The 15,746-nt window shown below is 36.5% G+C and overlaps 1 protein-coding gene across 4 annotated transcripts in view; it reads left to right on the plus strand.

Moving 5' to 3' along the window:
* Positions 1-15,746, plus strand: part of LOC149777687 (ubiquitin carboxyl-terminal hydrolase 20-like) — a 119,249-nt gene that overhangs the window by 75,582 nt on the left and 27,921 nt on the right. For 3 of the 4 annotated variants that reach the window (XM_089938734.1, XM_089938737.1, XM_089938735.1), the window contains 4 exons: positions 140-250; positions 1,983-2,109; positions 6,797-6,860; positions 12,575-12,680. In XM_089938734.1, coding sequence (XP_089794860.1) covers positions 140-250; positions 1,983-2,109; positions 6,797-6,860; positions 12,575-12,680 — 408 coding nt within the window. The remainder of the gene's footprint in view (positions 1-139; positions 251-1,982; positions 2,110-6,796; positions 6,861-12,574; positions 12,681-15,746) is intronic. The other variant, XM_089938738.1, reaches the window with a different exon arrangement.

Raw genomic sequence — 15,746 nt, forward strand, 5'->3', positions numbered from 1 at the left:
TTTTAATGATGTCAGTTATTGTCATTATGATACAAGGATGTTTGATGTGAAGATTTTTTTGGGGTGAGGGTTTCAGGTTGGGTGGTTGAATGTTCATAATCCCATCTTTCTTTTCATATACATTTTCTACCTCTTTCAGATCATAACTCCAAGATTACATCCTATGATTTGATAGCTGTCATTTGTCACCATGGGACTGCTGGAGGTGGGTCACAAGTATCATCTGATCACATATCAGTTACAAATATATGCAAGTATAAGGTTATTACTTACATATGGCACGGGCTTTACACTAATCCATGTGCAACTTTATGCTATTATCAGGTTATTTGATACAACTGGGGCTTTGCACCAATCCATGTGCAACTTTATGCAATTATCAGGTTATCACTTTGATACAACTTGGGCTTTACACTAATCCACGTGCAATTTTATGCTGTTATCAGGTTATCACTTTGATACAACTCGGGCTTTACACTAATCCATGTGCAACTTTATGCTGTTATCAGGTCATTACTTTGATACAACTCAGGCTTTACACTAATCCATGTGCAACTTTATGCTATTATCAGGTCATTACTTTGATACAACTTGGGCTTTACACTAATCCATGTGCAACTTTATGCTATTATCAGGTCATTACTTTGATACAACTCAGGCTTTACACTAATCCATGTGCAACTTTATGCTGTTATCAGGTCATTACTTTGATACAACTCAGGCTTTACACTAATCCATGTGCAACTTTATGCTGTTATCAGGTTATCACTTTGATACAACTCGGGCTTTACACTAATCCACGTGCAATTTTATGCTATTATCAGGTCATTACTTTGATACAACTCAGGCTTTACACTAATCCATGTGCAACTTTATGCTGTTATCAGGTCATTACTTTGATACAACTCAGGCTTTACACTAATCCATGTGCAACTTTATGCTGTTATCAGGTCATTACTTTGATACAACTCAGGCTTTACACTAATCCATGTGCAACTTTATGCTGTTATCAGGTTATCACTTTGATACAACTCAGGCTTTACACTAATCCATGTGCAACTTTATGCTGTTATCAGGTCATTACTTTGATACAACTCAGGCTTTACACTAATCCATGTGCAACTTTATGCTGTTATCAGGTTATCACTTTGATACAACTCAGGCTTTACACTAATCCATGTGCAACTTTATGCTATTATCAGGTCATTACTTTGATACAACTCAGGCTTTACACTAATCCATGTGCAACTTTATGCTATTATTGGGTCATTACTTTTATACAACTTGGGCTTTACACTAATTCATGTGCAACTTCATGTTGCTAAAATCTGGCAGGAGTTAGATTGCCAGTGTTTTACATTTTACAGATTTCTGGCCCTTTAAAAAGCTGGTTCTTTTTGCACCCATTCATAACAGCTCTTGTATATCTCTTGAATCCTAAAATTAATTTTGATATATTTGTGACTAGAAAAGTTTTGGTTGCCACTATGAAATATTTTGTGTGAAGAACTTGTAAATTTCTCAATTACTAATCCCTCTGGCTACAAAGAAATTTATCTTAAATTCTAGGTCTGCATGAAAAGTGGTTGCTCTGACACCATATTTGTATCACCTTTATCTCAAAGACCACACATATCCAATATATCTTGAAAGTGATGTGTTTGCAAAGCTAGAGGGAGGTATTGCCATAGTCTTTCATCTGGTATTGTATCCGACATATTTCATACATTCAGCAATGTTGAGTAATATTATGCTGTAGATAATAGGAGGAATACTTCATTCCAAGTCTATTTTCCTACCATTCCTAATCCTACATGTAGCACCTTTAGAATTGTGTTTGTCCTGCTGATTGTGCTAGGGATCTGGCTGTTTCTGACAGTTCATATTTACTATGGAGTCATGCTCATCTGTAATTCTTTTAAACCGAGTAAATGCTGTGCTAAAAATGTCTACCAAGCTTGATCGTGACATTGTTCTTTCAGGTGGCCACTACACCGCATATTGCCAAAACCACCTGACTGAACAGTGGTACGAATTTGATGACCAGTACGTGACAGAAGTGGATGTCAGCCAGGTTCTTAATTGTGAAGCATATGTTCTTTTCTACAGGTTAGTGCCCAACTTGCAGGATATACTGTTGGTATGCATGTCATTATTCACCACTAAACCAGGTCCTAAGTCATTTCTGTAAATGTAACAAGAGTTCCTTGGAAGACTGTCTTACAAAAGAAATCTGTGACATTGTTTTGACAGTGCAGTAACTAACATCAGCATTACTTTGTCTTGCATTTTTCTCCCATAAAGCAAGATAAAAACTGGTACATTGAGTATCCTACTTTCATGGATTATGCTGCTTACACACAGTATCCTACTTTTGTACTGACCACCATACCTTGATATGTACATTATATTGACATACAGAATTCTGTCTGCACATCATTTGGCTATGTGATGGTGTATGCATTGTATGTGTCAGTCTCTGTTTTGAAATCAGTAAATAATTTTGAAACTTTCTTTTGGTGAGATTTGTGGATCTTTGATCCTATAGCTATGTTGTACAGAGAAATGCTTTGTTACCATGGCCTGTGATGTTTTCCTCAGGGTCATTAGCTTCAGGCACTAAATTTCAATCTTATATTTAATATGTATTTTTATCGACCTGAAATGATAAGTAAACTTACATACTCATCTATGGCTACAAGGTATCAAGTGAAAAAATGTATAGATAGTTTTAGCTTTTACCACTGTCACCAAGAAATTATTATTAGGGCTCTGCATTGAGATGTCTACTCGTAATCGTCTTGTCCATCTGTCTATCTGTCTGCTCATACTTTTTGTAAAACACCAAACATGTGCAACCCTTTGACATAATTGAATGAATTGCCTATTACATGTAAGGTTCTGTAACATGTTTCCTCTTTTCAGGTTCATATTTGACAGAGTTATGGTCCTTACTCCATTAGTCTGAAATATCCACTAGAGCAGAACCTTGCTATCAGCGTAGCTCAGAAACAATTCAACATATTCTGTCTAATACAGTTTTGGTTTTTGCCTTGTCTTCTAGACCTTGCTATGCCTTTTATGGGTTTTGTCTTATCAACTCAACCTTGTATAGAGTTATGTCCCTTGACAATTAACTTCATGTTTTCACATAGGATGATTCTTACAATCAGCATAGCTCAAGAACCATGCAAAATATTCTGATGCCATTTGGTCTGTTAGACTTACATGCACCTTTTCAGGGCTTGTGTTTTGAGTAGTGTGATTGCCCTCTCATGCCATTGTGCTCCTTAAATTGCTTCCATTAGAGTGATCCATTGCTTTCCATAATCTTATTGTTAAAAAAAGATTCACAGATGTTTTCTGAGTGAACTTATCAATTTTTGCCCCCAGATTTCATGGCACTTGCCTTTCACAAATACTGATATGTTTAAAGGTTACGACATTTGGATATATGATGTCATGTGACATAAACGATGATATTGTAAACATTTTAGTGGCAGGAAAGTCTTTAAAATCTTAATTAATTTAGTTTAAAAATAAATTGACAGTGAAGAAATGTGACTTTAAATTTAATGGAATTATGTATCTTAGATCTAGATGTGCCTTTTATGGTCTTTGTTGATCAGCTTCATACCTTGACATGGATACTGCTTGCATTGTTGGAATTATGTATCTTGGATCTAGATGTGCCTTTTATGGTCTTTGTTGATCAGCTTCATACCTTGACATGGATACTGCTTGCATTGATGGAATTATGTATCTTGGATCTAGATGTGCCTTTTATGGCCTTTGTTGATCAACTTCATACCTTGACATGGATACTGCTTGCATTGATGGAATTATGTATCTTGGATCTAGATGTGCCTTTTATGGTCTTTGTTGATCAACTTCATACCTTGATATGGATACTGCTTGCATTGATGGAATTTTGTATCTATACATCTAGATGTGCCTTTTATGGCCTTTGTTGATCAACTTCATACCTTGACATGGATACTGCTTGCATTGATGGAATTATGTATCTTAGATCTAGATGTGCCTTTTATGGTCTTTGTTGATCTACTTCATACCTTGACAAGGATACTGCTTGCATTGATGGAATTATGTATCTTAGATCTAGATGTGCCTTTTATGGCCTTTGTTGATCAACTTCATACCTTGACATGGATACTGCTTGCATTGATGGAATTGTGTATCTATACATCTAGATGTGCCTTTTATGTCCTTTATTGATCAACTTCATACCTTGACAAGGATACTGCTTGCATTGATGGAATTGTGTATCTTAGTTCTAGATGTGCCTTTTATGGTCTTTGTTGATCAACTTCATACCATGACAAGGATACTGCTTGCATTGATGGAATTATGTCTCTTAGATCTAGATGTGCCTTTTATGGTCTTTGTTGATCAACTTCATACCTTGACATGGATACTGCTTGCATTGATGGAATTATGTATCTTAGATCTAGATGTGCCTTTTGTGGTCTTTGTTGAATTTACTTAATACCTTGACATGGATACTGCTTGCATTGATGAGATGATAAAGGGTTTCAAACTTTCCCTCTCTTAGTTGCAGGAGTTATGGCCTCTAATTGCCCTTTTACTCCCAACTTTGATATCCCAACACAGATTGCTCTGTTTTAGGCCCTAAGGACCAAATTGTAGTGAGAGGAGCCCTTTGCAGTGCACCCATCTCTAATAGTTCTAGTTCAGACACCCAACTCTAATAGTTCCAGTTCAGTCACCCATCTCTAATAGTTCCATTTCAGTCATCCATGTCTAATAGTTCCAGTTCAGTCATCCATCTCTAATAGTTCCATTTCAGTAATCCATCTCTAATAGTTCCATTTCAGTCATCCATCTCTAATAGTTTCAGTTCAGTCATGCATCTCTAATAGTTTTAGTTCAGTCATGCATCTCTAATAGTTTTAGTTCAGTCATCCATCTCTAATAGTTCCAGTTCAGTCATCCATGTCTAATAGTTCCAGTTCAGTCATCCGTCTCTGATAGTTCCAGTTCAGTCATCCATCTCTAATAGTTCCATTTCAGTAATCCATCTCTAATAGTTCCATTTTAGTCATCCATCTCTAATAGTTTTAGTTCAGTCATCCATCTCTAATAGTTCCAGTTCAGTCATCCATGTCTAATAGTTTCAGTTCAGTCATGCATCTCTAATAGTTCCAGTTCAGTCATTAATGTCTAATAGTTCCAGTTCAGTCATCCATCTCTAATAGTTCCATTTCAGTCATCCATCTCTAATAGTTCCATTTCAGTCATCCATCTCTAATAGTTTCAGTTCAGTCATGCATCTCTAATAGTTTTAGTTCAGTCATCCATCTCTAATAGTTCCAGTTCAGTCATCCATCTCTAATAGTTCCAGTTGAGTCATGCATCTCTAATAGTTTTAGTTCAGTCATGCATCTCTAATAGTTTTAGTTCAGTCATCCATCTCTAATAGTTCCATTTCAGTAATCCATCTCTAATAGTTCCATTTCAGTCATCCATCTCTAATAGTTTAGTTCAGTCATCCATCTCTAATAGTTCCAGTTCAGTCATCCATGTCTAATAGTTCCAGTTCAGTCATCCATCTCTAATAGTTCCATTTCAGTAATCCATCTCTAATAGTTCCATTTCAGTCATCCATCTCTAATAGTTTCAGTTCAGTCATGCATCTCTAATAGTTTTAGTTCAGTCATCCATCTCTAATAGTTCCATTTCAGTAATCCATCTCTAATAGTTCCATTTCAGTCATCCATCTCTAATAGTTTAGTTCAGTCATCCATCTCTAATAGTTCCAGTTCAGTCATCCATGTCTAATAGTTCCAGTTCAGTCATCCATCTCCAATAGTTCCATTTCAGTAATCCATGTCTAATAGTTCCATTTCAGTCATCCATCTCTAATAGTTCCAGTTGAGTCATGCATCTCTGATAGTTTTAGTTCAGTCATCCATCTCTAATAGTTCCAGTTCAGTCATCCATCTCTAATAGTTCCAGTTCAGTCATGCATCTCTAATAGTTTTAGTTCAGTCATCCATCTCTAATAGTTTCAGTTCAGTCATGCATCTCTAATAGTTCCAGTTCAGTCATCCATCTCTAATAGTTCCATTTCAGTCATCCATCTCTAATAGTTCTAGTTCAGTCATCCATCTCTAATAGTTCTAGTTCAGTCATCCATCTCTAATAGTTCCATTTCAGTCATCCATCTCTAATAGTTTAGTTCAGTCATGCATCTCTAATAGTTTAGTTCAGTCATCCATCTCTAATAGTTAGTTCAGTCATCCATCTCTAATAGTTCCAGTTCAGTCACCCATCTCTAATAGCTTTAGTTCAGTCATCCATCTCTAATAGTTTAGTTCAGTCATCCATCTCTAATAGTTTTTGTTCAGTCATCCATCTCTGATAGTTCCATTTCAGTCATCCATCTCTAATATTTCCATTTCAGTCATCCATCTCTAATAGTTCTAGTTCAGTCACCCATCTCTAATTGTTCTATTTCAATCACTCATCTCTAAAATTCCAGTTCAGTCACCTATCTCTAATAGTTATAACTCACTCACCCATCTTTAATAGTTCTAGTTCAGTCACCCATTCTAATAGTTCTATTTCAGTCTGGAAATGGGGATAAATGGTTGCTTCTTTATTTAAATTTTCTAGACAAGCATGTTACCCTTTGGAAAGGAATATCTGCACAAGCTGTGGATTAAGTTCTAATACTGTTAAGATATAATTAAGATATTTTAAGCAGAGAAATGTCTCTCCTACAGGATCTAAGTTACTTAATTGTTTGTTTCAGGAAGCAGAATGATCACATGATCTCTCTACGACAAAAAGCCGTGGAGATGATGGAGGCAAGAGAGGTAATTTTAGAAGGAAAATGTTCTTGTAAAAACTTGCAATAGAGTGTTTTCATCTTTTATGATAAGTAATAAATGTTTTAAAAGGTTTAAAACTTCATGGTTGATGGTTGTCTTGTCCAAGGTGTTGCCACTAATTATATAGCAGTTTCATAAGAATTGAAAATTTACATCTGATTTTGAACAAATAAATTGGTAATGCTTAGAATTACTTTAAATAAAATAAAAGTTGCAATTAAGAGAAAAAAATTGTTCATTTTATCTCAGTCGTAGCTTGTGTATAGTTTGTAAATGTAATAATCACCACAGTTACTTATTTTAGCATATTTAGTTTGTCATAATTATTTCAGATTCAAGTACCAGATATGTAAAGCATAGAATTAAACTTGCTGGAGAAAAAAACAAAACATTTTTTGAATCGATAAGTAAAGTTGTTGCATTTCCATTATTGTATGAAACTAGATGTTTCATTGATCACATGGAAATGTGTGCTTAGTTTAGTATAAGAGACAAGCGGCAATATGTGGGTGATACTTGGCTGATGGTGGCTTGAATGTAACCTGCATGGCAGTCTTATTTCTTCATGAGTGAACATTATATTTGGCATTACTATTTATACAAAGAAATTTCAAAACTCCATGTTTCATCCCTTAATTTGATATTAAGGGATGAAACTTCATACATTGACAAGTCATTAATAGAAGTTTTGTTTCATACCACATTTACGGTCCTATGATCAAGACCAAGGTCATGGCTCAGTAATTCACATTCACATCACACTTTCCCTTCCACTTAATAATTTAAGGGCTTATGAGATTGAGGATTGAAGCCTGTTTTTCTTAAACATCATAACTAGAATGTTGTTGTTGTTGTAGGGTTTAACGCCATTTTTCAGCACAAGATAGGCCATACATGGCAGCCAGTATAACTGGTGGAGGAAGAACCCTGAAAAACCCCGGGAAGAACCACCGACCCACAAGAAGCTACTGGCAAGCTTTCTCACATACCAACGTTAGCCGAGCCTGAGACTCGAACTCATGCAGACAGAGGTGAGATGGCAGTGATTCGTAACAGTGAGCGCTTTACACCACTTGGCCACTCGGGGCTTCCATAACTAGAATGTATGTTTTATATCACATATGGTGTTCTGTCTTCAAGGACCAGGTAACAATCTAGTATTTGATGTTTTCCATCACTCTTGCCATTCTGATTTTTAACTTTAAAGCCCTTTCCAATTAAAGGATGAAACTTGGTTGTGTCACATTGTGGACCACTCTTCAAGGTGGAGTTCACAGCTTAGTATTGTATTTTTTTCTGTCGAACTTTCTTTTTCACTATATAACTTTGGAGCTGTTTTGAGATTAAGCGATACAACTTGGTGAAACCAATTTACAAGATCAAGGCTGAGCATATCATGTTTTCTGACACTTTTTTTTTCCATTCCATAACATTGAAGCTGTTGAGATTGAAAGGTGTGGCTTGGAATAGATATATGTCTGTACTTGAACTGCTTCAGTGGCCTAGTGGTTAGAGCATCTGCCTCAGATGTGGGAGGTCGTGGGTTCGATCCCTGGCCGAACGATACCAAAAACTTACAAAAATGGTACTAACAGCTGCCTCGCTTGGCACTCAGCATTAAGAGGTTAGTGTTAGGACTGGTCGGCCCAGTGTCAGGATAATGTTACTGGGTGGGACATCATGCTACATGTCTGTGGCATGATGCCCCAGTGCTAGACATCACTAAAAACTGCCACTCTGCAGACATCGTAGCGATATGACTGAAAAATTGTTAAAAGCTAAGTTAAAAATCCAAATCACACACACACACACGTCTGTATTTGCAGGTATGTTTTTTGGCATATTTTGGGGTCTTAGCTTCAGGACTAGTGGCCTAGTGGTTAGAGCATATGCCTCGGATGCGGTAGGTCGTGGGTTAAATCCCCGGCTGAGTCATACCAAAGACCAAAAAAATGGTACTAACAGCTGCCTCGCTTGGTGCTCAGCATTAAGAGGTTAGTGTTAGGACTGGGTGGGACATCATGCTACATGTCTGCGGCATGATGCCCCAGTGATAGACATCACTATAAACTGTCACACTGCATACATCATAGTAATATGACTGAAAAATTGTTAAAACTACGTTAAAAATCCAGATCACACACACTTACCTTCAAGGCCAGTGTCATATTGTATGGCACATTATTGGTCTTAGCTTAAAGACCAGTGTCATATTGTGTGGCACATTTGTGATCTTTCCTTTAAGATGAGTGTCATGTGTGCCATATTGGGGGTCATACCTTCAAAACCAGTGTCATGTTGTGTGGCGTATTAGAGGTCATACCTTCAAGACCACTGTCATGTTGTATGGCACATTTGGGGTCTTAGCTTCAAAACCAGTGTCATGTTGTGTGGGGTATTAGAGGTCATACCTTCAAGACCACTGTCATGTTGTATGGCACATTTGGGGTCTTACCTTCAAAATCAGTGTCATGTTTGTGTGGCACATTTGAGGTGTTACCTTCAAGACTGGTGTTTTATTGTGTGGCACAATAGAGGTCATATATTTAAGACCACTGTCGGGGTCCCAAGTGGCCAAGTGGTCTAAAGCACTCTTCGTTACAGATCACTGCCATCTTACCTCTGTCTGCGCTGGTTTTAGTCTTGGATTCAGCCAATGTGGGTATGTGAGAAAGCTTGCCAGTAGCTTCTCATGGGTCAGTGGTTCTTTCTGGGGTTTTCCCGGGTTCTTACTCCACCATTAATACTGGCTGCCATGTATAGCCTATCTTATGCTGAAAAATGACGTTAAACCCCACAACAGCAACATCAACAAGACCACTGTCATGTTATGTGGCACATTTGGGGTCTTACATTCAAGACTGGTGTCATGTTTTGTAGCACATTAGAGGTCTTACATTCAAGACCGATGTCATGTTGTGTGGCATATTAGAAGTCGTACCTTCAAGATTAGTGTCATATTATGTGGCATATTAGGGGTTTTCCCTTCAAGATTAGTGTTTTGTTATGTGGCATATTAGGGGTCTTACCTTCAAGACTCGTGCCATGTTGTGTGGCATATTAGGGGTCTTACATTCAAAATTAGTGTCATATTGTGTTACACATTTATGATCTTATTGTCTAGACCAGTGTCATGTTGTATGGCATATTAGGGGTCTTACCTTAAAACAAGTTTCATGTTAAGTGTCACATTAGAGGTCTTACCTTCACAACCAGTGTCTTTGTGTGGCACATAAGGGGTCTTAACCTTTAAGACCAGTGTCATATTGTGTGGCACATGCATGTTAGGCGTGTAATCTTCAAGACCGACCAGTGTCATGCATTATATATATTGAATTTTTCTAAAACACTTTTCTATTTCCTTTCCACACTATAATCTTAGATCCGAATAAGATGAAGGGGTAAAGTTTAGTATATAACTTCACTAAATGGTCAGTTATATTTGCCCTTGTGATTTTTAGCTTGGCATCTGTTTAAAATGTAATGACGAAGCTCGGCATACGTATATATTGTCATTTGAATATGCGTCGCATTTTGCATGTTCAGAGTCTTATCCTCGGAGTCAAGATCAATATTTTAAGGTTTCTTTTGTTTCTACTTCATATTATAAAGATGTTTCTGGTAAAAGGATGAAATAGTACAAGTATATAATATCACAGCACAGCCAATATATATCACAGCACAGCCAGTATATATCACAGCACAGTCAGTATTTCATATCACTGCACAGTCAGTATATAATATCACAGCCAGTATATAATATCACAGCACAGTCAGTATTTCATATCACAGCACAGTCAGTATATAATAGCACAGCCAGTATGAAATATCACAGCACAATCAGTATTTCATGTCACAGCAGTCAGTATATATAGTACAGCCAGTATATAATATCACTGCACAATCAGTATTTCATATCACAGCACAGTCAGTATATAACAGCACAGCCACTATATAATATCATAGCACAGTTAGTATTTCATATAATAGCACAGCCAGTATATAATATCACTGCACAGTCAATATTTCATATCACAGCAAGTCAGTATATAACAGTCATTATATAATATCAAAGCAGTTAGTGTATAATATCACAGCAAAGTACATATCATCACAGCACAGTATATAATATCACAGCACAGTATATAATATCACAGCAAAGTACATATCATCACAGCACAGTATATAATATCACAGCACAGTATATAATATCACAGCACAGTATATAATATCACAGCAAAGTACATATCATCACAGCACAGTATATAATATCACAGCACAGTCACTGTATAATAATAAAGCACAGTCAGTATACAATATGACCTCGGTGATTAATAGTTTCTTTGGTGTAAATTATACTTTTGATGAGTCATATCGGTCAGCAGCCAGAATAGATATGGCAGAATTAGGAAGCTTTGCTAGCTGCTTGGGAAGATTTAGCAGAGTTCGGAGGCCATGAAAATGTTTAGCAGTGTTAAGGGGCCATGTTAGGAAACTGAGAAGGTTTAACAGGGTTAGGGGGCCATGTTAGGAGCCCTGGAAGGTTTAGTAGGATTGGTAGGCTGTGTTTTGAGCCTGAGAAGTAGTATGCTATGTTAATATCATGAGAAGGCTTAACAGGGTTAGTGTGCTGTGTTAATATCATGAGAAGGCTTAACAGGGTTAGTGTGCTGTGTTAATATCATGAGAAGGCTTAACAGGGTTAGTGTGCTGTGTTAATATCATGAGATGGTTTAATAGGGTTAGTGTGCTGTGTTAATATCATGAGAAGGCTTAACAGGGTTAGTGTGCTGTGTTAATATCATGAGAAGGCTTAACAGGGTTAGTGTGCTGTGTTAATATCATGAGAAGGCTTAACAGGGTTAGTGTGCTGTGTTAATATCATGAGATGGTTTAATAGGGTTAGTGTGCTGTGTTAATATCATGAGAAGGCTTAACAGGGTTAGTGTGCTGTGTTAATATCATGAGATGGTTTAATAGGGTTAGTGTGCTATGTTAATATCATGAGAAGGCTTAACAGGGTTAGTGTGCTGTGTTAATATCCTGAGATGGTTTAATAGGGGTAAGTAGACCATGTTAACAGTCTGAAAAGGCTAGGACACAGGTATTATATAGCAGGGTTAGTAGGCTGTATTAGGAGTCTGAGAAGGTTTAGCAGGGTTAGTAAGCCATGCTAGCACTCTTTAATAGGGTAGAATGCAGGGAAGGTCTAGCAGGGTTAGTAGGCTGTATTATTAACCTGAAAAGGTTAAGTAGGGTAAGTAGGCCATGTTAGCCTCCAGAGTTTTAGTGTGTTGGAAGGCTGAAAATGTTTAGCCAGGCAGGTGAACTGTGTTAGCAGCCTGAGAAGGTTTAGCATGGTTAGGGGGCCATGTTAGCAGCCTGAGAAGGTTTAGCAGGGTTAGGGGGCCATGAAAATGTTTAGCAGGGTTAGGGGGCCATGAAAATGTTTAGCAGGGTTAGGGGGCCATGTTAGCAGCCTGAGAAGGTTTAGAAAGGTTAGGGGGCTATGTTAGGAGCCTGAAAAGTTTGGCATTGTTATTATGCTGTATTAAATGCATGTGAGGGTTAAGCAGTGTTTGAAGGTCATATTACTGCCAAGGGGATCTGGTGCCACAGGACTGTACAGCTGTTAAGTTGGACTGTGGTGATCTCTGCTCTGCCACTGATCTTAGCCAGATTTGTGGTTTTCTTTCCAGCCCAGCTTGATGCAGTTCTTTGTTTCAAAGCAGTGGATAAACCGGTTTAACACGTTTGCAGAACCCGGTCCAGTCACAAATGAGGACTTCTGCTGTAGACATGGAGGTATGGAGAGAATTTAGAAATGAGTAGCATGGCATACAGTGTGTTGCAGTTTGTGTTGAATTCAAATGCAATTGGGTTTAAACCATCAAAGGTCTAGGTTAGTGTGACTGAAAGAAGAAAGATTGTTTCTGCAGAAAATTTAAGTTTTCTACATAAAATACCTTTTAACACAGGGTGGGCGTATGCTGTACCATTCATGGTATGCCTATCCGTCAGTAACCTGAAAATCTGTTTATGGTGCATGTTAATACCAGCTAGGTATTCACTTTTACTATGATGCAACTACCAAGTAGGAATTTACCTTTACTAAGATGGCTAAAGCAATTAGGAATTTACCTTTACTAAGATGGTAATAGCAATTAGGAATTTACCTTTACTAAGATGGTAAATGCAATTATGAATTTACCTTTAGTAAGATGGTAGTAGCAGCTAAGAATTTACCTTTATTAAGATGGCAATAGCAGATAGGAATTAACTTTACTGTGATGGTAATAGTAGTTAGGAATTTACCTTTACTAAGATGGTAAAAGCAATTATGAATTTACCTTTGCTAAGATGGTAATAGCAGATATGAATGAACTTTACTAAAATGGTAAAAGCAATTATGAGTTTACCTTTACTAAGATGGTAATAGCAAGTAGGAATTTACCTTACTAAGATGGTAAAAGCAATTAGGAATTTACCCTTAGATGGTAATAGCAGTTAGAAATTTGCCTTTACTAAGATGGTAAATGCAATTATGAATTCACCTTTACTAAGATGATAATAGCAATTAGGAATTTACCTTTACTAAAATGGTAATAGCAGTTAAGAATTTACCTTTACTAAGATGGTAATAGCAATTATGAATTTACCTTTACCAAGATGTACCTTTACTAAGATGGTAATAGCAGTAAGGAACTTACTTTTACTGAGATGATAATAGCAATTAGGATTTTACCTTTACTAAGATGGTAATAAGAATTATGAATTTACCTTTACTAAGATGGTAATAGCAGTTAGGAATTTACCTTTACTAAGATGGTAATAGCAATTATGAATTTACCTTTACTAAGATGTTAATACCAAGTAGGAATTTACCTTTACTAAGATGGTAATAGCAATTATGAATTTACCTTTACTAAGATGGTAAAAGCAATTAGGAATTTACCTTTACTTAGATGGTAATAGCAGTTAGGAATTTACCTTTACTAAGATGGTAAATGCAATTATGAATTTACCTTTACTAAGATAGTATTAGCAATTAGGAATTTGTCTTTACTAAAATGGTAATACAGTTAAGAATTTACCTTTATTAAGATGGAAATAGCAGATAGGAATTAACTTTACTGTGATGGTAATAGCAGTTAGGAGTTTACCTTTACTAAAGCGATAAAAGCAATTAGGAATTTACCTTTACTAAGGTGGTAATAGCAGTTAGGAATTTACCTTTACTAAAATGATAATAGCAATTAGGAGTTTACCTTTACTAAGATGGCAGTATAATTTTACCTTTGCTAAGATGGCAGTAGCAATTAGGAATTTACCTTTACTTAGATGATAATAGCAATTAGGAATTTACCTTTACTAAGATTACAGTAGCAATTAGGAATTTACCTTTACTAAGATGGCAATAGCAATTAGGAATTTACCTTTACTAAGATGGCAATAGCAATTAGGAATTTACCTTTACTAAGATGGCAATAGCATTAGGAATTTACCTTTACTAAAATGGCAATATCATTTAAGACTTTACCTTTACTAAGATGGTTAGAGCAATTAGGAATTTACTTTTACTAAGATGGCAATTAGGAGTTTACCTTTACTAAGATGCTAATACCAATTTGGAATAAGATGTTAGTACCAATTAAGAATATATCATTTGATGGGTGTATAATTTTGACAGTAATCAGGTTCAGTCCATGTATATAACCTATGAATGGAACTTATATTACATTAATGCACACAGCCTATGCAACATTCACAGTATAAATAAACCTGAATCTTCGTGTAAGTCTTATAAAGCTGGACTATAAATAAAGAGTGAAATGCTTCATATTTAAATCCTTTATAGAGCATAAGCATCAGATCAATAATTCTAGATTCGATTCCAGGTATTGAAATTATTCTGTATTGTCAGATATCTTTTAAAGTCAGCACTTGACTTTTTTAATTATTATTGAGCCCATCAGCAACCAAGGCATGCATGTCATCTCTTGAATACAGATGTTCTCCTAGGATCATGTGATGTTATTACATGACCTCCATTCAACCATTTTATGGCATACTTTGTTTTAATTGGTTGTTGATATGAACTTGGCAATAACCATGATTTATGAATGGAGAAAGTAGATACATGTACTCTTATAGTACAGGCCAGCCACAGAATTAAAGAATTAATGTTCTTGTTGTTCTAGGGTTTAACGCCATTTCTCAGCACAGGATAGGCTATACATGGCAGCCAGTATAACTGGTGGAGGAAGAACCCTGGAAAAATCCAGGGAAGAACCACCGACCCATGAGAAGCTACTGGCAGGCTTTCCCACGTACCCATGCTAGCCGAGTCTTGGACTCGAACCCACGCAGAATTAAAGAATTAAAAAAATGTCATTAAACAAATGACTCAAATCAAACTATCTTATAAAAATAATTTGATATGGATATCTGTAACAAATATTCTTAATTAATGTGCTACCACTCACTGATTGTTATGACTGATTTGTATATTAGTTGGTCATCAACATGTATCTTTTATTGGGTGGTAGCAAGACCATAACATAATTTTTGTTGTTGCATTTAACAGAACTTTTAAGACATTATTGGCTGTATCATGACATTATTGGCTGTATCACGACATTATTGGCTGTATCACGACATTATTGGCTGTATCATGCCAAAGGAATGTGAACTAAGTGTCCTTCTGAAATAAACACGGAAGCACCTGACCCAGGCTGTCCTGTCCTAGGTGGGTGTTGAACCTGCTACCCTTGGATTATTAGTCACCTTATAATGAGTACTGTGAAATTTGCATTATATTGAAGCTGAAATTGTACCTTTTTTTTGTCTGTGACATCCAGAGTGTAGACA

Source organism: Sinohyriopsis cumingii, chromosome 17, assembly GCF_028554795.1.
Source record: "Sinohyriopsis cumingii isolate HCF-2022 chromosome 17, ASM2855479v2, whole genome shotgun sequence".
NCBI classification, from domain to species: Eukaryota; Metazoa; Mollusca; class Bivalvia; order Unionida; family Unionidae; genus Sinohyriopsis; species Sinohyriopsis cumingii.